The 26737-nt window shown below is 49.7% G+C and overlaps 3 protein-coding genes across 5 annotated transcripts in view; 2 read left to right on the top strand and 1 right to left on the bottom strand.

The window, feature by feature from the left end:
* Nucleotides 1–2908: 2908 nt before the first annotated feature.
* The window catches only part of MADCAM1 (mucosal vascular addressin cell adhesion molecule 1), a 113277-nt gene continuing 89448 nt past the window's right edge, over nucleotides 2909–26737 (top strand). Inside the window, exons 1-5 of one of the 2 annotated variants that reach the window (XR_014559722.1) lie at nucleotides 2909–3599; nucleotides 6340–6606; nucleotides 8114–8428; nucleotides 10035–10748; nucleotides 12246–13572. Coding sequence is in view for 1 of the 2 variants with exons in the window: in XM_083720541.1 (XP_083576667.1) it covers nucleotides 3548–3599; nucleotides 6340–6606; nucleotides 8114–8428; nucleotides 10035–10748; nucleotides 12246–12352 (1455 nt within the window). In the remaining variant the exon portion in view is untranslated. Of the gene's footprint in view, nucleotides 3600–6339; nucleotides 6607–8113; nucleotides 8429–10034; nucleotides 10749–12245; nucleotides 14318–26737 lie in introns of those variants that run through there. The other variant, XM_083720541.1, reaches the window with a different exon arrangement.
* On the bottom strand, nucleotides 15604–21132 carry LOC310835790 (uncharacterized protein). Of its 2 annotated transcripts, none has more exons than XM_083720759.1 (2): nucleotides 21087–21132; nucleotides 15604–17973 (listed from the first exon to the last, which is right to left on the bottom strand). In XM_083720759.1, the coding sequence occupies exon 2, from the start codon at nucleotides 17958–17960 to the stop codon at nucleotides 17244–17246; it is 717 nt and encodes a 238-aa protein (XP_083576885.1). In that variant the 5' UTR covers nucleotides 17961–17973; nucleotides 21087–21132; the 3' UTR covers nucleotides 15604–17243. The 2 variants fall into 2 exon arrangements, with proteins under 2 accessions (XP_083576885.1, XP_083576884.1); XM_083720758.1 differs by lacking the exon at nucleotides 21087–21132 and adding an exon at nucleotides 20478–21018.
* On the top strand, nucleotides 21097–24388 carry TPGS1 (tubulin polyglutamylase complex subunit 1). Its single transcript, XM_083720708.1, has 2 exons — nucleotides 21097–21503; nucleotides 23586–24388. Exons 1-2 carry the CDS (start codon nucleotides 21154–21156, stop codon nucleotides 24115–24117), a joined length of 882 nt encoding a protein of 293 aa, XP_083576834.1. The 5' UTR covers nucleotides 21097–21153; the 3' UTR covers nucleotides 24118–24388.

Genomic DNA, 26737 nt, shown 5'->3' with positions numbered 1-26737 from the left:
AGCACGGATCCACATGGATCCTCAGGATTTTTGCATTGGGCTACCCCAAACTCACCATCAAATCACGTCTGTGGCCACAGCATGAACCACAAAAATCATATATCCACTGTTCCGTGCAAAATATTTGTTTTCTTGTTTTCCTTCTCTAAAAACTAGGTGTGTCTTATGGTCAGGTGCGTCGAAAAATATGGTAATAAATTGTTGTTGTTTCTATGGGTGTAATTTTTGGGACATTGGTCTGCAGAGGCAGCAAGGCTGCTCATCCATGGGGCTGCCCCAGTTTCCTTCACAGTCCCCGCCGCCTTGGACTCCTTGGAAGCAGCAAACCTTGGAAGGAAAAGGGTGAGGCCAGCATCAAACATAGCTGGCCGGGTTTCTGTTTGTCTACGAACTGACCTTTTCATAAATCTGACAAATCTTTTGGAGTGAAAACACAGAGATTAGAAACTGGCAAGGCCTCCTCTGATTCCACGGTTTTTCAGTGGAAACAAGAAGGAAGCTTACGAATTTCATTGGAAACGCGATTTCAGCATGGGACACTGAGGCGGGTTTTCCTACCACGCAAGTGTCCATTCCACCAAAGGCCAGAGGGAAGCGTAAGGCCAAAGAATTTCTGCATCTGTGAAACTTTCCCCCTTCCCCATGCCAATTTCATCGGACACATCTCCCCCCCCCCCACTCCTGTTAAGGTACACCAGATACATTACCTTGCCGACAAAGGTCCATATAGCTAAAGCTATGGTTGTCCCAGTCGTGATGTATGGAAGTGAGAGCTGGACCATAAAGAAGGCTGATGGCCGAAGAATGGATGCTTTTGAATTCTGGTGCTGGAGGAGACTCTTGAGAGTCCCATGGACTGCAAGAAGATCAAACCTCTCCATTCAGAAGGAAATCAGCCCTGAGTGCTCCCTGGAAGGACAGATCCTGAAGCTGAGGCTCCAAGACTTTGGCCACCTCAGGAGAAAAGAAGACTCCCTGGAAAAGACCCTGAGGTTGGGAAAGATGGAGGGCGCAAGGAGAAGGGGACGACAGAGGACGAGATGGTGGGACAGTGTTCTCAAGGCTGCTAACATGAGTTTGACCAAGCTGCAGGAGGCAGTGGAAGACAGGAGTGCCTGGCGTGCTCTGGTCCAGGGGTCCACGAAGAGGCGGACACGACTAAACGACTCAGCAACAAGAAGTGTTGTGTTGGGGGTGGAACGAGGAACAGGACCAGGAGGGGTGCAAATATTGCAAAAGGGAAAAAGGAGTCTTCCACGCTCAAAGCCATTACCACCAGACCCATGGCGGCATTATCGCCGTTTTGCTTGTTTCTGATGTTTGTACCCTCCAACATTTCTCAGATGAAAATAGGCACGCCCCGTTCCATAATGATAATTTTGCTCTTTATACATCTTATTGGGTTGCCCCAGCATCTGGGGTTGGCTGCGGGGGGCAGGTACCATATTTTTTGCTCTATAAGTCTCCCTTTTTCCCTCCTAAAAAGTCAGGGGAAATGTGTGTGCGTCTTATGGAGCGAATGCAGGCTGCGCAGCTATCCCAGAAGCCAGAACAGCAAGAGGGATTGCTGCTTTCGCTGTGCAGCCATCCCTCTTGCTGTTCTGGCTTCTGAGATTCAGAATATATTTTTTTCTTGTTTTCCTCCTCCAAAAACTAGGTGCGTCTTGTGGTCTGGGGCGTCTTATAGAGCGAAAAATACAGTATCTTGTGTGCTAGCTAGAAAAGCACGTCAGAAGTGGGGAAGTGTGAGGTCTGGGAAGACTTCTCACCTGCAAACCTTTGCTCAGCTCGACGCTCCTTGCAGATCCCTCTGCCTGCTTTTCAGAGCGCGTAGAATTTTTGTGCTTTACTTTTTTTGCTGGTTGTTTTTGCTTTACTTTGGAAAGCTCTAAGAGCTGCATTCTTGGGCATTCTGGAGCAAGGTGGTACGAACTTTGTTTGGCACAGAACAGGGAAAAGCCGCTTAGGAAAATCCTTTAAGGCAGTTTATTTTTCTCCGGGCATTCTATCACTTTTCCAGTTTTCCCCCAGGGCCTACTTTGTATAGCTCTCCGTAAAAATTAACAACTGCCTACATTATCAAAGGACAGAACTATCTTATTAAGTTCACCTACTTCGGCCTTTGAGGTCCAGCAAGCAATCCAACAGCAATGACAAACCTAGACAGCATCTTAAAAAGCAGACACATCATCTTGCCAAGCAAGGTCCATATAAAAAAAAAAAAATTCCTTCCAGTAGCACCTTAAAGACCAACTGAGTTAGTTCTTGGTATGAGCTTTCGTGTGCATGCACACTTCTTCAGATAGGATAAATAATAAATAAATTTTTTATTTTGTTTTGACTATGGCAGACCAACACAGCTACCTATCTGTAAAAGGTCCATATAGTTTTCCCAGTAGTGATGTATGGAAGTGAGAGCTGGACCATCAAGAAGGCTGATGGCCGAAGAATGGGTGCTTTTGAATTCTGGTGCTGAAGGAGACTCTTGAGAGTCCCATCGACTGCAAGGATCAAACCTCTCCATTCTGAAGGAAACCAGCCCTGAGTGCTCACTGGAAGGACAGATCCTGAAGCTGAGGCTCCAAGACTTTGGCCACCTCATGAGAAGAGAAGACTCCCTGGAAAAGACCCTGATGTTGGGAAAGATGGAGGGCACAAGGAGAAGGGGACGACAGAGGACGAGATGGTGGGACAGTGTTCTCGAAGCTCCCAGCATGAGTTTGACCAAACTGGGGGAGGCAGTGGAAGACAAGAGGGCCTGGCGTGCTCTGGTCCAGGGGGTCACGAAGAGGCGGACACGACTAAACAACTAAACAACATCAACAATAACAACAGAGGGGGCTGCTCTGCACAAATCGCTGCTCTGGAGCTAGCCCAGATCGTGGACTCTGACAGAGACACGACAAACAAACTCTTTATTTTATTTTAAGGGAGGGTAATCCTGCTGTGCGTTCGGCTTGGGAGAAAATTAGCGTTCCGAACTTCTGAATCTGAGCGACGCAGCGCCAGTAGTCAGGATGGTTTCTCGGGGACCACATATCATGCAGAGATCCAGCAGGAAGGCTCCTTGGTTCAGGGTCGCAGTGGGATTCCCCTGAATGTCTTTGATGTGGGAAACGGCTTTTTTCGCAGTTTATTGGAACACCTCCAATAAACAGAACGGGATTTGTCCGCTGATAAGCAAAGTTGAAGAGTTAATTCATTCTTTGATTAAAAGGGGGAGGGAAAGTATTTCTGGAAAAAAGGCTAAATCCAGGATTCTAACATCACTCGGATTATGGGAAGAGGCAGGCTGTGAGGGGTGGGTGGGTATTGTTTTTTAACGCCCCCCCCTCAACACAGGGGTGGGCGGAGACACCCACCTTGGATTTAAGAGGTGCTGGTGTCATTGAATTGCAGGCAGACTTGGAAACTGCACCAGGGCGAGAGTGCTGTGAGGAAGGAAGGAAGGAACTACATTAATTAATTTGGAAAGAGACATGCTGCTGCTGCTGCTGGAATAAGTCCGTGTAACTGTAGGTAGAGATATAACTCAATTGCAAAGAGCATGACAACCATCAACTTGGGACTGCTGTTCGTATTCTTCAGGCTTGGCTGGGGTAAGTCGGATCATCCCCCCCTCCCAAAATGCAATTTTTACCCAGGATTAAACTGGAACTGAATTTACAAATAAGAAAATGTACGATAAGGAAAGTTATGTCATATGATTAGGACTGTGTGACATGGTCTTTTGAAACACTGATATTGGAAACTGCTACATATACCGTATTTTTCGCTCTGTAAGACGCCCCAGACCACAAGACGCACCTAGTTTTTGAAGGAGGAAAACAAGAAAAAAAATATTCTGAATCTCAGGAGCCAGAACAGCAAGAGGGATCGCTGCGCAGCGAAAGCAGCAATCCCTCTTGCTGTTCTGGCTTCTGGGATAGCTGCGCAGCCTGCATTCGCTCCATAAGACGCACACACATTTCCCCTTACTTTTTAGGAGGGGAAAAGTGAGTCTTATAGAGCAAAAAATACGGTAATTACTAAGAAATTCAGATGGAAGAGATTCGAGGAAGTCAAATACTATGTTTATGAAGATGGATTAATTTTAATTAATTAAGTGGTAATATGCTGGATGTATCTTTTTTCTTTTTTCTTTGTTTTTATTACTGTTAATCTTCTTTTTTTTTTACTATGTTTATCTACTGAAAATAATAAATATTATTTGAAGGGGGAAATGTAATTTTTAAAAAGAGAGAAAAATAAATAAATGCTATTCCCTCCCGCCTTCCACGACCTTCCCCTTATAATACCCCACGCATCTGGCGTTATTGTAATTTATTATTACAATAATAAAAAGGAAATTTTCCCAAGACCGTCCCAACCAGAAAAAATTGCAATGTTTTCCATCTCGACAAAATGCCATTTGCAAAAGGAAAATGTGCATTGTTTGTTTTGTTTTCCCCCATTATTATTTTTTAAAAAAGAAGATTTCTTGCACTACTAAACAGATTTCGTTGGCTGCTTTCTTCCGCATCTCACCCAACCAAGTCGGCTCCGGGGCCTTTTAATGGAACGAGGCTGCCCAGGGGTGTTGTAGTGGCAGTGAAAGGACAAGTCGAAAAGGCGAAAAATCGCTGAAAGATGTGAAATTCGCTTTGGGTGGGGGGAAGAAATACAAAAATCTTGGGGCGTCTTACAGAACTGATTGCCACTAGATGTGTGGGCCATAATAATAATAATAATAATAATACCCCACCCTCCCCGGCCAGAGCCAGACTCAGGGCAGCTAACACCAGTAAAATTACAGTAAAAACATAATAGGTGGGTGGGGAGGGGACCAATTTAAAATACAGGTTAAAATGCAATTTCAAGTGCAGCCTCATTTTAAAAGTAGCCCATTATGGCACTGAGCCTTCAAAGTTTCGTTTTATCCTTATCTGCCAGCCACTTGAGTGCATTTGTTGGCTCCATGTCTACGGAACACCCCGCCACAAGATGTTAACGTGTCACCCCTTCAGAAATGGCTTCGAAATTGCCCTTGCAACGCCTTTTAAATCCAAGGCACTTCTAATTAAAAAGCTGGCTTTTTAAAATATTTTTTTTAAAAAAAAAGTTTAATATTGCTGTTGATTTTAAGGTCTTATTCCCCCATTGCTCTTTCTTAGCTGTTTAAATAAGTGCTGGAATACTGCATTTAAAAACAAAACAAAACAAATGACATTTTAACTTTTAGAGCAGGGGTCAGCCGTGGGCCGGCACACCGTCCCTCAGACCATATATTAAGGTCCAGCTCTGAGGGCCTTCTGGCGGTTCCCTCCCTGCGAGAAGTGAGGTTACAGGGAACCAAGCAGAGGGCCTTCTTGGTGGTGGCGCCCGCCCTGTGGAACGCCCTCCCATCAAATGTCAAGGAAATAAAAAACGATCTGACTTTTAGAAGACATCTGAAGGCAGCCCTGTTGAGGGAAGCTTTTAATGTTTGGAGTTTTATTGTGCTTTTAATATTCTGTTGGGAGCCGCCCAGAGTGGCTGGAGAGGCCCGGTCAGATAGGCAGGGTATAAGTAGTAATAATAATAATAATAACAGAGTTAGATCTTTTGAAACAAAAGAAATAATAATAATAGTACATCTGCACCATATTATTATCATTATTATTAGAGTTAGATACTTTGAAACAAAATAATAATAATAATAACAGAGTTAGATCTTTTGAAACACCACCCTTCATCGTAAGATCTCAGGATGGTTCCCAAAGGCAACTTAGTCCCATCCATCAACTCCAATGGGCTTACTCTGAGCAGGACAGAAGAAGGTGGATCTACCCATGGCCCTGAGGGAAGGGCTGGCAGGAAGACAGCCTTTCTTAATTGGGCTGCCTAGCACTGTGGGTTAAACCACAGAGCCTAGGACTTGCCGATCAGAAGGTCGGCGGTTCGAATCCCCGCGACGGGGTGAGCTCCCGTTGCTCGGTCCCTGCTCCTGCCAACCTAGCAGTTCGAAAGCACGTCAAAGTGCAAGTAGATAAATAGGTACCGCTCCGGCGGGAAGGTAAATGGCGTTTCCGTGCGCTGCTCTGGTTCGCCAGAAGCGGCTTAGTCCTGCTGGCCACAGGACCCAGAAGCTGTACGCCGGCTCCCTTGGCCAATAAAGCGAGATGAGCGCCGCAACCCCAGAGTCGGCCACGACTGGACCTAATGGTCAGGGGTCCCTTTACCTTTACCTAGAGAGCTTGTGGCGGCAGCAGCCAGCAGGACCAATGGTCAGAGGACGGTGGGGGGCTGGAGTCCAACCACAGGGGACCCCATCCATGCCACCCTCAGCACTGACCTCTCTTCCCCCTCTGTGCCATGCAGGTCTTCCCAGTTCCGTCCTGACCGTCCACCCTCAGAAGGCACTGGTGGAACTGGGAGGCTCCATCCAGCTGACCTGCTCCACGGACTGCCCCGGCGGCAAGGTCCAGTGGGAAGGTTTGGACATTGAGCAGGGTGAAGTCTTCTCCAACAAGACTCACAGCATCCTGACCATCGCCAAAGCCACCGTCAGCATGGAAGGAGCCAAGTTCTGCACAGGGCAGTGCAGGGGGACCTCCGGACAGAAGAAGGTGGATCTGCAGGTGTACTGTAAGTGCAGAGGTGGAGGCGAAGGGGGTGGCCGGGGGACCCTTCTGCACGCCAAGCGCCCGCTCCACCCCTGAGGTTGCAGCTGCCTGCAGAAGGGGCCTCATGTGGTGTCAAGGACACCTGCTTTGCATGCAGAAAGTGTTGCAAATCGAGGTGCAAACTGGGCTCACTCAGAAGGGTTTAAGGCAGCTGATCTAGGAATCTGGACATCTCTGTCCCGTCCTTTGACATTAGGCTGATAGGTGTCAATCAGAATCTGAACCATAGCTGCCAACCGTCCCTTATTTGGTGGGACAGTCCCTTATCCCAGTGCCGTGTCCCGCTGCTGTCCCTTATTGATGATGTCCCTTAAATTTCCCGGGTTTCATGCTCGCCCGGCTCGGGAGGGAAGCAGCGGCTCGGGGTCCTCCGCCGCGCGAGAGAGAGCGCGTGCGAGTTGCCGTGTCTCCGTCTCTCCCTTTTCCGCCTCGGGGCGCGTCGTGAGGAGACGGGTGGCGGCGGGCAGGCAGGCAGCCCCTCTCTTGCGAGCCCTGCCAGGGGAAGCCGGAGGCGGGGGCAGTGGCTGAGGAGGCGGCCTGAGGGAGGAGGAAGAGAGGGGGTGGGGAGGGACGCAGAAGGGGGGCACTTCAGCGGCTGCCGCGGTGCCACAACCGCCTCATGCCGGGCTCATGTGCGGCATGGGCGAGAGTCAGTCAGTCAGTCAGTCAGTCTCTCTCTCTCTCTCTCTCTCTCTCTCTCTCTCTCCCTCCCTCCCTCCCTCTCTCCCTCCCTCCCTCCCTCTCTCTCGGGCAAGGAAGGGCCGATGGAACTCCTCGCGCCAGGACGACGGCAGCCCCGACGTGCTGCTTAGCATCCCCTCCAACCTGTGCAGCATCTTAATGTAGCGATTTCCCCCTCTGCATCCCTTTCATAACTCTATTTTTATAAATCATTTGTCCATCCATAGTTCAAATTTTTACTACGAGTTTCCTATTAATCGTACCAATGTATGTAACTCTTTAAAATAGCTTTTCAACTAAATTAGAAACTTTCCCCATTCTTTATTAAAGAGGTCCTGGTTTCCAATTCTGCCTGTAAGCCTGGGAAACTCAGCCAGATGGGTGGGGTATAAATAAATTATTATTATTATTATTATTTTAAAAATTATTGATTTTCACAAAATTATAAACAAACACAAGAAACAAACATAAATGATAACCTTATTAACAATTACACTTATAAACATTATTAAGTGACTTCCTCGCTTCCCCTTGGTTGAATTTCAATGCAAATCCTTTTAATGGTTCTTACAAAATTTAACTTGAACCTTAACATCCTTAGATGTTTCAATTTTGAAATTAAACATTTTAATTCATCACTTAACTTATACAAAATCCTAAACCAATTAAGTACCTGCAAGCTGTTTCCAATTGATTTAGCTTGACATATTTAACTAAGTAATCATTAAATTTAGTTTATTATTATTATTATTATTAATATTATTAACGCCCCACGGGCTGTTTTCCAGCTTTCCCCGATGCCTTGCAACTGGTCTCTGAGCCGAAGATTATGAGGACTGGGCAGCCGGCTCGTCTCGTCTGCTCCTTGAGCAAGGTGTACCCTCCGGGCTCCCTGACGCTGACCTGGTTCCGGGGAGAGGAGAGGCTGGAGGCTACGGAGGTGGAAGACGACATGGTGGATTTTGAGCAGCAGCTGATGTTTTATCGCTCCATCCTTGAGGTCCCGGCGGCCGCAGAGGGAGCAACCTACAAGTGCGAAGCTACTCTGGAGGTCGAAATGGATACCTTCCGCCAATCCAGGGTGGCCATCGTGAACCCCCAAAGTAAGCGTTGACCGTGTGTGAAACCCACATGGAGGAAACCCAAACCTAAGAACAATGCTCCCCTCCCTGCCTTCATGCCTACTAACCCCCTGATTGCTTTAAGGTAAAGGTAAAGGGACCCCTGACCATTAGGTCCAGTCATGCCCGACTCTGGGGTTGCGGCGCTCATCTCGCTTTATTGGCCGAGGGAGCCGGCGTACAGCTTCCGGGTCATGTGGCCAGCAGAACTAAGCCGCTTCTGGCGAACCAGAGCAGCGCACGGAAACGCCGTTTACCTTCCCGCCGGAGCGGTACCTATTTACCTACTTGCACTTTGAGGTGCTTTCAAACTGCTGGGTTGGCAGGAGCAGGGACCGAGCAACGGGAGCTCACCCCGTTATTGCGGGGATTCGAACCGCCGACCTTCTGATCGGCAAGTCCTAGGCTCTGGGGTTTAACCCACAGCACCACCCACGTCCCTGATTGCTTTATCCTCCCTGAATTTGTCCTATCAGATTAAGGTTGAATCATGACAATACAGAAGTACTGTTTTGAGGGGACAGGGGGCAGGCAGGTGTGGGGGACTCCCTGGTCCTGAATGGGGTGACTGTGCCCTTGAAGGACCAGGTGCGCAGCCTGGGAGTCATTTTGGACTCACAGCTGTCCATGGAGGTGCAGGTCAATTCTATGTCCAGGGCAGCTCCATCTGGTACGCAGGACGAGACCCTCCCTGCCCTCAAGACTGTCTGGCCAGAGTGGTGCATGCTCTAGTTATCTCCCGCTTGGACTTCTGCCATGCGCTCTATGTGGGGCTGCCTTTGAAGGTGACCCGGAAACTGCAACTAATCCAGAATGCGGCAGCTAGACTGGGGACTTGGAGCAGCCACCGAGACCACATAAAACTGGTCCTGAAAGACCTCCATTGGCTCCCAGTATGTTTCCGGGCACAACTCAAAGTGTTGGGGCTGACCTTGAAAGCCCTAAACGGCCTCAAAGGCCCAGTATCCCTGAAGCAGCGTCTCCACCCCCATCGTCCAGCACGGACAATGAGGTCCAGCTCCGAGGGCCTTCTGGCGGTTCCCTCCTTGCGAGAAGTGAGGTTACAGGGAACCAGGCAGAGGGCCTTCTCGGTGGTGGCACCCGCCCCGTGGAACGCCCTCCCACCAGATGTCAAGGAAAGAAACGGCTATCTGACTTTCAGAAAACATCTGAAGGCAGCCCTGTTTAGGGAAGTTTTTAATGTTTGATGTTTGTGTTTTTAATGTTCTGGTGGGAGCCGCCCAGAGTGGCTGGGGAGGCCCGGCCAGATGGGCAGGGTATAAAAAATATTTTATTATTATTATTAAAGCCCTCCTAGTTGATTGACTACAATAGATGTTTTGGACTACAAATCCCATTAACCCTCACCTTTGGTCAGGGCTGGCAGGAGCCGTGGCTCAAAGCATTGGAGGGCACTGTGTTGGGGAAAGGCTGGCGTTGACATTAAAAATTCAGCATCAACGCTCAGCCCTTGCTGATAAAAAATAACTGGCTCGGATTAATCAACTAAACTCTAGTTGATTAATCTGCCAGTGAAAATATTGTGAATGCCTTTTTTAAAAAAGATGCAAAAACTTTTGGTTCGCAGCCACACAGGTGCCCAGCGCTACAGAGGAGGCCACCTTTGCTCTCGTGACGGAAAGAACGAGCCGCGTGGCTACTCAGGAGTCGGCCGTCACCGAGCCGCCGGCGACCACCCAGGGCCTTGCCCTTCTCTCCACCGAACCCCTGACCACAACATTGACCACATCTCCCACCCCAGAACCCCTTCCGGAAACGAGTAGCCCTTCTCCAACGAGGAATTCTGTTGCGGCGGTGCAGACAAGCTCTCAGAATTCTGGGACCGGGGCCAACACCATGCAAGTCCCTGTCTTGACATCTACGGAGACGCCAGCGACTTCGCAACCCCCTCGCTTGACGGATGAAGCACCTACCACCGCGTCCGTCTGCGCCACGGCCAGCAGCCTCGCCACGCTCGCCGCCGAAAAGCCACGCAGCTCCTCCGCCACCACGGACCCCTCTAGAGACCCCTGCCGCCCTGTCATCACCCCTGTTCCCACCCAAGGCAGCACGGGGGGCACCCTGCGGATCACATGCCTTGCGGCCGACTGCAGCGAAGACGTCCAGGTCCGGTGGGTGGAGACGCCCGTGGCGAAGTCCCGGTACCGCCAGGAAGAAGCCGAGGGCCGGTCCACCCTGGTTGTGGAGAGCGTCTCCCTGGAGCATCAGGGGGTTTACCGGTGCGTCGCGATAGCCAGACAGCCTCACATGGCCAGTTTGACCATCTCCATCGTGCCTAACGGTGAGTAGACAGGGGCTCCTTTTCCCTTCTTCAGCAGTGTCTCAAATCTGGAGGCAGGCCTCTTCAGGTTTTCTAGGTCGTTTCATTCTGGCCTCTGCAAAAGCCCTGCTGTCCGTTGCGGGACAACCGCCCATCGTCACCTAGGGGGTCCTCCCCTCTTGGCCTTTTGAATCCCTAGGGTCTCTGTATTGTTGTTGTTGTTTAGTCGTTTAGTCATGTCCGCCTCTTTGTGACCCCCTGGACCAGAGCACGCCAGGCCCTCCTGTCTTCCACTGCTTCCTGCAGTTTGGTCAAACTCATGCTGGTAGCTTCGAGAACACTGTCCCACCATCTCGTCCTCTATTGTCCCCTTCTCCTTGTGCCCTCCATCTTTCCCAACATCAGGGTCTTTTCCAGGGAGTCCTCTTCTCATGAGGTGGCCAAAGTCTTGGAACCTCAGCTTCAGGATCTGTCCTTCCAGTGAGCACTCAGGGCTGATTTCCTTCAGAATGGAGAGGTTTGATCTTCTTGCAGTCCATGGGACTCTCAAGAGTCTCCTCCAGCACCAGAATTCAAAAGCATCCATTCTTCGGCAATCAGCCTTCTTGATGGTCCAGCTCTCACTTCCATACATCACTACTGGGAAAACCAGAGCTTGAACTATACGGACCTTTGTCGGCGAGGTGATGTCTCTGCTTTAGGGTCTCTGTACTGGCGCTGCTTTTTATCCCACTGGCTGAGTCATGTAAAAACACCAGGCAGGCCCCACAAATAACCCACTCCCAGCTAGCTGGACCAATGTTTTGACTTGGTATAAGGTGGCTTCCTATGTTCCAGAGCAGGGGTCAGCAAACTTTTTCAGCAGGCGGTCGGTCCACTATCCCTCAGAACTTGTGGGGGGGCCGGACTATTTTTTTTTGGGGGGGGGGGAATGAACAAATTCCTATGCCCCAGAAATAACCCAGAGATGCATTTTAAAGGACACATTCTACTCATGTAAATACATGCTGATTCCCGGACCGTCCGTGGGCCGGATTGAGAAGGCGATTGGGCCCACAGACCTTAGTTTGCCTACCCCTGAGTTAGACCATCCCTTGTGGGAGATGCATGGCAGACTTTCTGGCATAGATTGCTACAGTGGTACCTCGGGTTACATACACTTCAGGTTACATACGCTTCAGGTTACAGACTCCACTAACCCAGAAATAGTGCTTCAAGTTAAGAACTTTGCTTCAGGATAAGAACAGAAATCGTGCTCCGGCGGTGCGGCAGCAGCAGGAGGCCCCATTAGCTAAAGTGGTGCTTCAGGTTAAGAACAGTTTCAGGTTAAGAACGGACCTCCGGAACGAATTAAGTACTTAACCCGAGGTACCACTGTATTTCTAAAGTGGAGGGGGTGTTGGGGGGAGTTATTGCCTCAGCACCAGGTTCCCCATAGATTGCGCCAGGCTTCTTGCGGTTACGGGAACCACGGAATTGTACCGCTCAAGCTGTCTCCCTTTCTGTGTCTCTCTCCAGCTATGTTCAGCACAGAAACCGCCGTCGCCATCGGAAGCACCGGCTCGCTCCTAGGGGTTGTCATCACTGGTTATGTGGCCCGTCGCTTGTGGCGGCGGCGCGGCTAGGATCCGGCGGCTCTACCGACACCCGCCTGTTCCGGCACTGTTCTCTCTGCAGCAGTTACCGTGTTTCCCCCCTGAATTTTCCTGGGGCGCCTCTCCCGCCACCTGCTGCTACTAGAGAGGACCCGCAGGACAACTCGAGAGGTTTCTTTCCACGCTTCCTGGGGTCACAGAGAAGAGGCAAGCCCAGCAGAGGTACCCTACTACCCCAGCGGAGGGTGGTCGACTCTCCCCACCCACCAATCCATAGCTGTCAACTTACAGATTTGAAAATAAGGGACCAGCAGCCTCGAAAATAAGGGATTTTCAAAGCACAGGTACGTTCAACCTCTGAGCCCCTCCGAGCCAAAGGCAGAAAGCCCAGCCAGCAGCCAAACCAAGCCTCAAGCGGTGGTTCCCACAGCGCAGCAACCCGGCAAAGGGGATGCAGCAAGGAAAACCACAGTCACCTCTCCGCTGGGAAGCGCTGAGCAAAGGCGAGTCCCCAGGCAATACGGCCGATTATATCGGCACAAGGCATGCAAGCTCCACCCCCCAATCGTTCTTATACTCCTTATTGGGTGAGCAATGCAGCCAAGCAACACAGTTGGAGCCTCCCTCCTCCCTGGCCGGCAGGGAGGGAGGGAGAGGAGCTGCTTCCTTTGAAACCCGGGGAATTTAAGGGACATCATCAATAAGGGACAGCAGCGGGACACGGCGCTGGGATAAGGGACTTTCCCGCCAAATAAGGGACGCTTGACAGCTATGCACCAATCGACAGGAACAACTTCTGCCAAGACTGAAACCATACGCCGGAATCCTAAGAGGTTTAGGAGGTCATCCAAGTCTAGCTGTGCAGTCGAACGCCGGTCCCTCTTTGACATTTTTTGAGGCCGCAACCCTGAGCACAGGTTGCTTCTGACCGCACTTGAAATTCAGTGTGTTTTGAGCTGGCCTTTTTTAGGGTCAGGGCAGTGGGCAGGAGGCAAACAGATGCCCCAGAGTTTTGAACACGAAGCGAGACTGGATAGAAACTATCCCTAGAGGTGTGGGCCCAACATCTCCTCCATTTCTCCCTCTTTCCCAACTCTTAGACTCGAGACGTCAATAGCTGGGTATGCTGGCTGGCCAACAGACCCCCAAGCACAAATCAAATCAGGTATTTCTTTGTGGACTTTTAATTCTCAGGGACGCGGGTGGCGCTGTGGGTTAAACCACAGAGCCTAGGATTTGCTGATCAGAAGGTCGGCAGTTCAAATCCCAGTGACGGGGTGAGCTCCCGTTGCTCGGTCCCTGCTCCTGCCAACCTAGCAGTTCGAAAGCACGTCAAAGTGCAAGTAGATAAATAGGTACCACTCCAGCGGGAAGGTCAACGGCGTTTCCGTGCACTGCTCTGGTTCGCCAGAAGCGGCTTAGTCCTGCTGGCCACATGACCTGGAAGCTGTACGCCGGCCAGTAAAGTGAGATGAGCGCCACAACCCCAGAGTCGGACAAGAGTGGACCTAATGGTCAGGGGTCCCTTTACCTTTTTTTAATTGCGGCGATGACTACAGCCTTAGGCAGCCAAGTGTCACAGAATCGTACAATTGGGACACCTGTGACACGGGAATCTTTTGCTCCATGCGGGACTCGAATCCACAACCCTGTGATTAAGAGTTTCCTTCTCTACTGACTGAGTTATCCCCCAAGGCTCTTCTGGTCTTTTTTATGGAGGGCAGATGTGTCAATTTGCTAGTGATGGAACCTCCATAGTCAGGGGAAGTCTCTCTGGGCTTAAAACAGCAGAGGAAGGGGACATCGCCTATGGACAGAGCGGGCACCAGGCAAATCATTGCTCCCGTCAAGTGAGTTAATCCAGAAATGCCTTTGTCAACGGCAGCCAAATCCCTAAATAGATTGCTTTGTATATAAGCCCAATCTACTGTACATACAATTGTTGTTTTCTGTACAGATTACCACTGCTGTAATTAAACGGGGTTCTTTTCCACATCATGTCTGCATTGTGTGATCTGAACGAGCCTTAAACCTAAAGCAGCCCCATCTATCGTGGGAAGACGGGATTCCTCAACTGCTTAGAGGACAGCTTCTTCTATTTCAGCGCTTCTCAATCTGCGGGTCCCCAGATGTTGTTGGACTACAACTCCCATCATCCCTGAGCTCTGGCCTTGCTAGCAAGGGGTGATGGGAGTTGTAGTTCAACAACATCTGGGGACCCACAGGTTGAGAAAGGCTGTTCTGTTTCATGGGTAGCCAAACTAAGGCCTGGGGGCCAGATCCGGCCCAATCGCCTTCTAAATCCGGCCCGTGGACGGTCTGGGAATCAGTGTGTTTTTACATGAGTAGAATGTGTCCTTTTATTTAAAATGCATCTCTGGGTTATTTGTGGGCCTGTTTGGTGTTTATATATTAGTAGAATGTGTGTTTTTATTTAAACTGCATCTCTGTTTAAATAATAGGTTTTTCAAAATATAGTCTGGCCCCCCCATAAGGTCTGAGAAACAGTGGAAAGGCCCCCTGCTGAAAAAGTTTGCTGACCCCTGTAATAATAATAATAATAATTTATTTATACCCCGCCCATCTGGCTGGGTTTCCCCAGCCAATCTGGGCAGCTTCCAACAAAACACTAAAATAACCTATTAAACATTAAAAGCTTCCCTAAACAGGGCTGCCTTTAGATGTCTTCTAAAAGTTTGGTAGTCGTTTTTCTCTTTGACATCTGGTGGGAGGGCATTCCACAGGGCGGGCGCCACCACCAAGAAGGCCCTCTGTCTGGTTCCCTGTAACTTGGCTTCTCGCAGGGAGGGAACCACCAGGAGGCCCTCGGAGCTGGACCTCAGTGTCCGGGTAGAGCGATGGGGATGGAGACGGTCCTTCAGGTATACTGGACCCCTATTTCTCAGGGGAGGGGGGCTGCGCTCAGTGGCAGAACACCTGCTTTGCATCCAGAAGGCTCCAGCTCCAATCCTTGGTCCCTCCAGTTAATAGGATCAGGGAGGAGGTGGAAGGGGCAGGTGTTGGATTTGAAAGACCAGGCACTGCCAATCAGTGCTGGCTAAACGGGCAAGCGAGGTGGACCTGAAAGAAGGCAACTTTCTCATCTTGCCATTGGCTTGACCCTTCTAATCCTGGCAGCAGTTTTGAGTCCTCAAAACGAGGCAAGGGAGGAGCGTCTTCATTCGGCGAAGTTGGAATGTTTGTGAATGTTCTGTAATACCAGAATGGCCCAGCCAACACTTGGTAGGTTCCACAGGGAAAAGGCGGCAGCAGCTAGGCTACATTCAATAGGTTTTTAATCAGAATATTCGTTTGCAATCCCCATTCTAGTCCCAACATTACAAAATAAACAGGTTGCTACATTTTTTAAAAGAGTTTGAATCTACAGTGGTACCTTGGTTCCTTAAACATTATCCGTTCTGGAAGTCTGTTCCAAAACCAAAGCGTTCCACAACCAAGGCACACTCTCCCATAGAAAGTAATGCAAAATGGATTAATTGGTTCCAGACTTTTAAAAACAACCCCTAGAACAGCAATTTAATATGAATTTTACAGCTCTTGCCATCAGAAAGTTCATCCTGGTGTTTAGACGGAATCTCTCCTTATAGTTTGAAGCCATTGGTTTGGTTCTTACCCTCTGGAGCAGCAAAAAGCAAGCTTTCTCCACCTGTCTTGTGACTATCCTATCACCTGTCTCCCTTTCCCCAGGCTAAACATGCCCAGTCCCCTCAACCGTTCCTAATCAGGACTACTTTCCAGACCCTCAATCATATCGGTCGCACTCTTCTGCACACCTTCCAACTTGTCAACATCCTTTTTAAATCGTGGCATCCAGAATGGGACAAAATATTCCAGGTGTGGTCTGACCAAGGCAGAATAGAGTGGTTCTATGACTTCTCTTGGGACGTGGGTGGCGCTGGGGTCTAAACCACAGAGCCTAGGACTTGCCGATCAGAAGGCTGGCGGTTCGAATCCCGTTCTGGTTGCTCGGTCCCTGCTCCTGCCCACCTAGCAGTTTGAAAGCACGTCAAAGTGCAAGTAGATAAATAGGTATCACTCCAGCGGGAAGGTAAACGCCGTTTCCGTGCACTGCTCTGGTTCGCCAGAAGCGGCTTAGTCCTGCTGGCCACATGACCCGGAAGCTGTACGCCGGCTCCCTCGGCCAATAAAGCGAGATGAGCGCCTCAACCCCACAGTCAGCCACGACTGGACCTAACGGTCAGGGGTCCCTTTATCTTTAATTTAACATGGGGATGAGCAGCTAATAAAAGTTTGGGTTCTCTTTTGTTGGGGGGCTTCCATCTTGTTCCACCTTGTGGCAGGTGGGAGTCCTGTCGCGACAGTCTTCAATAAAGACCAAGCCTACTGGCTGCTGTTTTATAATAATAATAATAATAATAATAGTAATTTATTATTTATACCCAGCCCATCTGGCTGAGTTTCCCCAGCCACTCTGGGTGGCTTCCAATCAAGTGTTAAAAACAATACAGCATTAAATATTAAAAACTTCCCTAAACAGGGCTGCCTTCAGATGTCTTTTAAAGAGAAGATAGCTGCTTATTTCCTTCACATCTGGTGGGAGGGCATTCCACAGGGAGGGCGCCACCACCGAGAAGGCCCTCTGCCTGGTTCCCTGTAACCTCACTTCTCGCAATGAGGGAACGGCCAGAAGGCCCTCGGCGCTGGACCTCAGTGTCCGGGCTGAACGATCGGGATGGAGACGCTCCTTCAGGTATACAAAACCGAGGCCGTTTAGGGCTTTAAAGGTCAGCACCAACACTTTGAATTGTGCTCGGAAACGTACTGGGAGCCAATGCAGGTCTCTCAGGACCGGTGTTACATGGCCTCGGCGGCAGCTCCCAGTCACCAGTCTAGCTGCCGTTTTGCTCTGGTATTCCTTGTTTTTTTCCCAAGGGATCCCTCAGATTTCTCCGTTAACAGTGTGCACGTTCCTCATGTGCTTTAAGAGGTTGGACTTGTGGTTGAAGGCCTTGGAGCATTGCTCGCAGCCGAAGGCTGGCTGGGCCTGGTGAGTGCGGCGATGCTGCAGGAAGGTGGACCGGTGGGTGAAGGCTTTGGCGCACTCGCCACAGCGGTGCGGCCTCTCGCCGGTGTGCACCCGCTCGTGCTCCTTGACCGAGGCCTCCCACTTGAAGCGCCGGGCGCAGTGCGCACAGGCGAAGGGCTTCTCCTGCGTGTGGATGCGCAGGTGCTTCACGAGGCAAGAGGTGCGCTTGAAGCGCTTCGGGCACAGGTGGCAGGGGAAGGGAGCCTCGTCCGAGTGCACCTTGCTGTGCTTGTCCAGGTCGGCCCGCAGCTTGAAGCGCTTCCCGCAGGTCCGGCAGTGGAAGGGCCGCTTGGCCGAGTGCACCAGGCGGTGTTTGATGAGGTCAGCACATCGGGTGAAGGTCTTGGCGCAGCGTTTGCATTGGTAGGGTCGCTCGCCCGTGTGGATGCGCTGATGCTCGCGGAAGTTCGTCAGGTACTTGATGTCCTTCTCGCAGACAGCGCAGCGGAAGACGTCCACGCCGGCGGAAGCGGAGGGGGCCTGGGGGCACCTCAGCTTGCCCGACCAGACCATCACCTTCTTCCTCTTCTTCCGGGGGCGGGTTTTAGGAAGGGCGCGTCCGGCATCCATTGGTTCCAGGCACCTGGCAAAGATGGAGCAGAGGGTGGTGGGGTAGATTTATTTACAGTGGTGCCTCGCAAGACGAAATTAATTCGTTCCGCGAGTTTTTTCGTCTTGCGATTTTTTCGTCTTGCGAAGCACGGACTTTGGAAAAGCTTCAAAAAGCACCAAAGTCTTCAAAAACCTCAAAAAAGGCTACCACACCGCGTGCTATGAGTTGCTCCTCAAAGTGAATGCACGGTTTTAAGAAAAAGGAAACAAACTTGCAAGACAAAGGAAACAAACTTGCAAGACGTTTTCGTCTTGCGAAGCAAGCCCATAGGGAAATCCGTCTTGCGAAGCAACTCAAAAAAACCAAAAACCCTTTTGTTTTGCGAGTTTTAAGTCTTCCGAGGCATTCATCTTACGAGGTACAACTGTATTCATTTCATAAAAGGCATACACTGATTTATCGGAAAAGGAAAAGAAAGATTACTGGTACCTCAAGTTACAGATGCTCCAGGTTACGGACTCCGCTAACCCAGAAATAGTACCTCGGATTAAGAACTTTGCTTCAGGGTGAGAACAGAAATCGTGCTCTGGCGGCGCGGCGGCAGCAGGAGGCCCCATTAGCTAAAGTGGTGCTTCAGGTTAAGAACAGTTTCAGGTTAAGAACAGACCCCCAGAACGAATTAAGTACTTAACGCGAGGTACCAGTGTTTTCAGTTCATAAAAGGCATACACTGATTTACTGGAAAAGGAAAAGAAAGATTACTGGGAAATTATACTAGATTCAAGTAGGTAGCTGTGTTGGTCTGCTGTTATGATAAGCAAACTAAGGCCCGGGGGCTGGATCCGGCCCAATCGCCTTCTAAATGCGACCCCCTGGTGGTCCAGGAATCAGCGTGTTTTTTACATGAGTAGAATGTGTGCTTTTATTTAAAATGCATCTCTGGGTTATTTGTGGGGCATAGGAATTTGTTCCTTCCTCTCCAATATAGTCCTGCCCCCCACAAGGTCTGAGGGACAGTGGACCGGCCCCCTGCTGAAAAAGTTTGCTGACCCCTGGTAGTCAAAATAAATTAAAACTATTCTTTAAAAAGATAGTTAAAAAGACCTTAAAACTCCCTTAAAAGAATCAAATACAGTGGTGCCCCGCAAGACGAACGCCTCGCAAGACGAAAAACCCGCTAGGCGAAAGGGTTTTCCATTTTGGAGGTGCTTCGCAAAACAAATTTCCCTATGGGCTTGCTTCGCAAGACGAAATGTCTTGTGAGTCTTTCCGACTTTTTTTCCCTTTCCCCCCCTTTTTCTAAGCCGCTAAGCTGCTTATCTGCTTATCCGCTAAGCTGATAAGCCGCTAAAAGCCGCTAATAGCGCTAATCCGCTAAGCTGTCAATGGGCTTGCTTCGCAAGACGCAAAAAACCGCTAGACGAAGAGAATCGCGGAACGGATTCTTTTCGTCTTGCGAGGCACCACTGTATTAAAAAAAGTTACAGTGGTGCCCCGCAAGACGAATGCCTCGCAAGACGAAAAACCCGCTAGACGAAAGGGTTTTCCGTTTTGGAGGCGCTTCGCAAAACGAATTTCCCTATGGGCTTGCTTCGCAAGACGAAATGTCTTGCGAGTTCTTCCGACTTTTTTCCCCTTCCCCCCCTTTTCTAAGCCGCTAAGCCGCTTATCTGCTTATCCGCTAAGCTGATAAGCCGCTAAAAGCCGCTAATAGCGCTAATCCACTAAGTCAATGGGCTTGCTTCGCAAGACGAAAAAACCGCTAAATGAAGAGAATCGCGGAACGGATTCTTTTCGTCTTGCGAGGCACCACTGTATATGATCTTAGTATTTAAAAGAATCCTTCCAAAAGAATTTTATAATTATAATTATAAAATTAGAGACCAACTGAGTAGTTTTAGGTATAAGCTTTCGTGTTTGGTACAGGCTTCCGAATGGAGTGTGTTGTTTGTGTCTGTGTGTACCCCAGGCGTTCTACTTTTAGTGCCACTTCTTGATTTAATCCTCCGGACCCAAGCTTTGCAGTTTTGATTCTTTATTTCTCTGTCTGTTTTGATTGGGGGTGGGGGGAAGGAACCAGAAGGAAACATATAAATAGACACAGGCACGTGCACCGAAGAGACAGAGGTGGTCCTGGTTTCTCTGCCCCCACGCCCTCCTGCAAGCTGGTTTTGCAACCAGGCTGAAAATTTAAATAAATTCTGGGGGGGCGGGCAAAAAACACAACCACCATACAGGCTGATTAGCAACCCGCACCCTTATTGATAAATAAACAAATATCATGCAGTGAGCATTGCAAAGCCCTTAATAGCTTTAAATTGTATTTTAATCAACTTGTTTTTATTATTGGTTGAGCCCGGTCTTGGCTGGGGAGGGCGAGGTATAAATAAATTATTATTATTATTATTATTATTATTATTATTATTATTATTATTATTATTATTATTATTATCCTTAATAGCTTTGCAATGCTATTAGCCCCCCCCCAAAAAAAACCCCATGCAATCTCACTTTATGCAAACCCCGCCACTTACTGAGCTCCAGCAAAAGGGGGCTGGGGGTCAAACTGCCCACAGAAGCAGGTAAAACTCCCCAAGTCACAGCTCAGCCGTTACACTAAGAAAGGCGGCAACAAAACCAGCCTTTTCTGGCATAGTAAGGGTAAAGTCACGCTGCCCATATCAAAGATGGCTGCCTTCGCCTCACCCCCGCCCAAACAGCATGCCTCGTTCGCCCCGCGAGTTGGCGCAGCGCTCTGATTGGCTGCTGCTCCAACTCTCGCGACACTTCCTCTATCCTGCAGTTTCGACGGAAATGGACTCCCATAGAGCAGGAAGGGATAGACAGGCCAAGGGGGGGGGAAACACACACACACTCGAATAACTATGATTTTTAAAAATAATAATACTGGATATCTATCATCGATATGTTGCCGCAAAGCAGCGCTGCCTTATGCCTTAGCAACTTTACGGTAGAGCGCGGCCTATACTTCCGGTAATGATGGAGGGCGGCGCTCTAGCCATTTCCCTCTTCATGGTGGAAGCTGGGTTAAAAACAAGAACGGCGGCCGCCTCAGCGTCTCCTCTTCGCTCGCTGGCTTTTGATTGGTTGCCCGTCGCAAGAACGCGAGGCGCGGCCCTCACCCAAAATGGCCGACGCGCGGCCCTCACCCAAGATGGCGGCCGTCGCTAAGCGGCGCCCTCAGACAAAATGGCGGCCAGCGAGAAGCGGCGCTCGGCGGCGGCAGCCGGGAGCGACCCGGTCCGGCCGTCCCTTCCCTCGAACGGCGCCCCGTCCGAGAGCGAGGCGGAGTTCCTCCTGCAGGCCGGCGTGAGCGACATGGTCCGCGAGGCCCTGCTGAAGGTGCTGGAGGCGCGGCCTGAGGAGCCCGTTGGCTTCCTGGCCGGCTACTTCGAGAGGCTGGCGCAGGGCGGCCCTGAGGAGGCGGAGGCGGGAGAGGCCTTGTCGGCGGCCGACGGCGGCGGGGAGCCCCGGGGGCTGCTGCGGGGGCGCCTCGGACGGGCCTTGTGGTACCTGAGCCTGGCTCACCACTCCCACAGGTGCGGCAGGTGGGAAGGAAGGCCGGGGCGGGGAAAAACTACAGCGCCCAGAATGCACCGCGGCAAGATTCGGGGCTCTTTCGCTGTGCTTTGGCGCGCGGGGCCTCCTGGGACATGAAGTCTTCCCCCCCTTACCGTTTTTTCAGAGGAGAAGCGAATTATTGTTAGCCGCCCTGAGCCCGGCTTCCGGGATATAAATAAAAATGTATTATTATTTATTATTATTATAATTAGGAAGAGTGAACGCTTTAATTTTTTTTCCAAATTTTTTTTTATTGGTTTTCACAACATTATAAACAAACAAACAAACAAACACATAAGACAAACAAACATAAATCATAGCCTCATTGAAAATTACACTTATTAACATTGTTAGGTGACTTCCTCGCTTCCCCTTGGTTGAATTTCATTGCACATCCTTTTAACGGTTTTCCAATCACAGTTCTTGTAAAATTTAACTTAAACATTAACATCCTTAGATCTTCACATTTTGAACTTAAACATATTCATTCAACACTTAACATAAATAAAATCCTAAGCCAATTAAATGTCGGCAAGCTGTTTTCAGTTAATTTAACTTAACATATTTAACTAAGTAATCATTAAATTTAATCCACTCTTCCTAATATTCCTCCTCCTTCTGGTCACAGACTCTTCCGGTTAGGTCGGCTAGCTCTGAAAAATCCATCATCTTCATCTGCCATTCTGCTATCGACTCCCCCCCCCCCCCCCATTTTTCAGAGGAGAAGCGAATTACGAAGGGAGAACGCTCTAAAAACGAATTATGTTTTAATAACCAAGTTCTTTTATAGGCTGACATCATTCTCGTTCCATGCAGCGCTTTTTATATATTGGGTTCAGTTGAGGGGGTGCATTCGGTTTTTTATTTGTTGATACTTCCTTTTCATTGCATTTATTTTTCAAAAAAAAAAAAATCTGTTATTTCCTCCATGGACCGCAAGGAGGCTGTGTTTTGCGGTTGCTCGCCCTCTGTATTTTACCGTCGCAACAACCCTGCCAGGTGAGCGTTGTGGCGGAGCAGGGATTCGAACCCAGGATGGCATCCGGGTCGCTTTTAGCTGCTGCACGGCTTTCCGTGGTCGTATGACGGAAACTGGGCTGCTTCGCCCTTTCGCTTCGAAACAGCGGTGCCTAGTGGTTAGCGCGCCAGACAGGGAAACAGACGTTAAAAAAATGCCTTGCCTTGGGCCATCCGCCGTCTCTCAGCCTAACATACCTTGAAGCACACGAGCCACTGACTTGATACAGCTCTCTCCACAGGGGCATAACCATTTTTCCAGTGGAATTTTTTGAAATCGACCTTCAAGTACAGCCGAAGGCAGTATATTCAATCTCGCGAAAGTGAAAGCGCGTCTGTATTTTGGAATTGTCAAATTCTGCAAACGGGGTGCCTGAGTGTCAAAATGACTAGGTGGGAAATAATCATGTTGTTGTTGTTGTTTAGCTGTGTTCGCCTCTTTGTGACCCCCTGGACCAGAGCACGCCAGGCACTCCTGTCTTCCACTGCCTCCCGCACTTTGGTCAAACTCATGCTGGTCCCTTCGAAAACACTGTCCCACCATCTCGTCCTCCGTCGTCCCCTTCTCCTTGCGCCCTCCATCTTCCCCAACATCAGGGTCTTTTCCAGGGAGTCTTCTCTTCTCATGAGGTGGCCAAAGTCTTGGAGCCTCAGCTTCAGGATCTGTCCTTCCAATGAGCACTCAGGGCTGATTTCCTTCAGAATGGAGAGGTTTGATCTTCTTGCAGTCCATGGGACTCTCAAGAGTCTCCTCCAGCACCAGAATTCAAAAGCATCCATTCTTTGGCGATCAGCCTTCTTTATGGTCCAGCTCTCACTTCCATGCATCACTACTGGGGAAACCATAGCTTTAACTGTACAGACTTTTGTTGGCAAGGTGAAGTCTCTGCTTTTTAGTCAAAATGACTAGGTGGGAAATAATCATACCGTGGACAAAATTTCCTTACCGTAGCCAGATTATTCTCTTGCTCGATATCACATAGGGTGCCGTCTAGTTAAATTGTCTGCTTTACCAGTGATCTGTTTTATGTTCCTTCCCGTAGGATGGCCTTCAACAACAACGTCAGTGTGGCCTACGATTCCCTGTCCGCCGCCGGCAGGCGCAAGAAGCCCGGAGTCAGCGGTAAGCTCTACAGCGAGCTGCTGAGACTGATGTGCCAGGACAAGGGCACCCCGGAAGACATCGCTCTGCCCCTGCTGAGTAAGGTCTCCTGCCGAGACCACGAGGCGGTGCCCTTTGACATCTTCCGCTACGGGGTCCTCACCTGCCTGGTCCTCCTGGAGTTCCTGGCCAAGGCAGACTTGCTTTTCAACGCACTGGGCGGCAGCTCGGGGGCGGCGGACAAACGAGTCTGTGCGGCGGTCCTGGGGACTCTGGAAGATGCCCTTTGCCCCGCCGAGGTCGCAGCCCCCATCCGCTTCCTGGAGGCCGGGTCCAAGCTTGGGCCGGATTGCTTGGCTTCGGCCATGGACAAAGCGCTGGCCGAGCGGAAACCCAGCGTGGCCATGAAGAAAGAGGAGTTTCTCCAGAGAGCCTCTTCTATCTTCGTGGCGAGAGTGAAACCCGTCGAATGAGCTCTGAAGTCGGGTTTGTGTGTGTGTGCTTTGTCTGGTTCCCTGATCACCAACCTGGCTGTTCATCTAGGATGGAGACAATGCCGACTTCTTGTTTTGGGCCAGCGATGGAGAGAGATCGAAACAGAGCAACTTCACTTTCTGGGGTTCAGTAGAGCTGCATGACTGATGTCCGAAACTGCTGCTCTTTTGTTGAGTAAATCTCATGTCAAACACTGGGTAGGTTTGAAGGATGATGGAGATATTTAAATTGGGTTATTTATATTGCAAATTGTCTCCGATTTCTTTCTTTCCTCTTCTTTTATTACACCACACAAGTCATTGAGAGCCAGTGTGGTGTAGTGGTTAAGAGCAGTAGTCTCGTAATCTGGGGAACCGGGTTCGCTTCCCTGCTCCTCCACATGCAGCTGCTGGGTGACCTTGGGCCAGTCACACTTCTTTGAAGTCTCTCAGCCCCACTCACCTCACAGAGTGTTTGTTGTGGGAGAGGAAGGGAAAGGAGAATGTTAGCCGCTTTGAGACTCCTTCGGGTAGTGATAAAGCGGGATATAAAATCCAAACTCTTCTTCCGTTCCGGAGCCCCGTTCGCAATATGAGCAGAATGCAATCTGCCCTTGCGCGGGTCACGATTCACCGCCTCTGCACATACGTGTGATGTCATTTTGGGCATCTGTGCATGCGTTAGCAGCGAAACCCTGAAGTAACCCTTTCCGGTACTTCCAGGTTGCCGCGGAACGCAACCTGAAAAGATTTAACCTGAAGCAAGCGTAACAAGAGGTAATGACTGTACATCGCTTGGTTGTTTAAAATAAACCACAAAATACTCAAAAGCGGATTTTGAAAGGAATCAAACAATACAATTTTCAGCCAAAAGGAAAAAAAGAAACAGCTTAGAAAACCGCAATTGAAAAAATTGGGAATAAACTAAAAGCAGGTTAGAACACACTTCAGCATTCTAGAAATATGGACGGGATTGTCTGAACAAAAGTGTTTTTAACCCACACTGAAAATAATGCAGTGAAGGTGCCTGAGATCAACAGGCAGGGAATTTCAAAGTGTAGGTGCTGTCATGCTCCTTTTTTTTTTTACAAATGCACTTTGGAACTACCTGCCTGTTGATGTCAAGCAGGCACCTTCCCTGCACCTGCCTGGTACTTAGGCCTGTTTCCAGGCTACATCTCCACACACTCTTTGCCTGACTCCGAAGTACAGTGGTACCTCGGGTTAAGTACTTACCGTATTTTTCGCCCTATAGGACGCACTTTTTCCCCTCCAAAAATGAAGGGGAAATGTGTGTGCGTCCTATGGGGCGAATGCAGGCTTTTGCTGAAGCCTGATGCGCACCGACCCCTCTCGCTCTCCAGGCTTCAGGAAGCTATCCGCAAGCCTTGGGGGCCCGCGCGAATTCCTGCCGGGCTCCCAAGGCTTGCGGACAGCAGCCTGAAACCTGGGGACCACAGCGGAGCACGCCCCAGGCTTCAGGCAGCTCTCCGCAACCCTTGGCTTGTGGGGAGCTGCCTGTTCCCGTGCCTGGGGGGAAAATATTTTTTTTTCTTTATTCCCCCCCCCCAAAAAAAAATAGGTGCGCCCTATGGGCCGGTGCGCCCTGTGGGCCGAAAAATATGGTAATTCATTCCGGAGGTCCGTTCTTAACCTGAAACTGTTCTTAACCTGAAGCACCACTTTAGCTAATGGGGCCTCCTGCTGCTGCCGCGTCGCCGGAGCACGATTTCTGTTCTTATCCTGAAGCAAAGTTCTTAACCTGAAGCCCTATTTCTGGGTTAGCGGAGTCTGTAACCTGAAGCATATGTAACCTGAAGCGTATGTAACCCGAGGTACCATTGTATCTTTGAACTGAGAGAATGTCACTCGCTTGCCTGATAAGGGAATGTCTTTGTGCCTCTACAGAAACCTCTTGACTTTTGCATAGCTGGGACAAGCAAAGGTAATTGTAGAGCGGGGGTTGGCCGGTTCACAGTTCTGCAGACGCCGCAGTGGGCCAGAGTGCGCAGGCACGCATGCGCAAGCTCTATTTCCGGCGCTCCTTTTGGCGTGGAGGAGGCGTGCGCAGCTTCCCATTGGCTGTAGGAACTTCCAGAGGTTAAACCAACACCTTTCCAGCCCCGGAAGGAGCATTCGTGTGACACGCCTACTACACACTGCAGCCGACACACTGACATGTCGCGACACACGGTTTGGAAAGCTCTGGTATAGACAAAAAATACCTTTAAGGAAAGCCAGATGCCTTCTATCCTGGTAAGATCACTGAAATCTTTGGAGAAATTATCTGCTGCTCATTCCCTACAACCTTGTGCTCAGCTGTGCAACCCATAAACTCATAAAAGCTGTGCATTCACTGTAGTGAGCCCCAAGGCTGTGCTCTTTTTATTATCTTCATTTTAACAGGTTTCCATGGTGTTTTAATACTGTTACTGTTTAATTAAATGTTGTTGTTTAGTCATCTTAGTCGTGTTCGACTCTCTGTGACCCCATGAACCAGAGCATGCCTTGGAAACTCTCACTTTCTACTCAAAGCTTCTCCTTTTTTTATGTCCATGGAGTTTTCTTGGCAAAATATTGGAGTGGTTTGCCAGTTCCTTCTCCAGGTGGATCACATTTA

The sequence above is a fragment of the Podarcis gaigeae genome (assembly GCF_964106915.1).
Source record: "Podarcis gaigeae genome assembly, chromosome: 18".
NCBI lineage: Eukaryota > Metazoa > Chordata > Lepidosauria > Squamata > Lacertidae > Podarcis > Podarcis gaigeae.
Note: the sequence above shows the minus strand (reverse complement) of the source record. Positions and strands in the feature narration are given on the sequence as shown.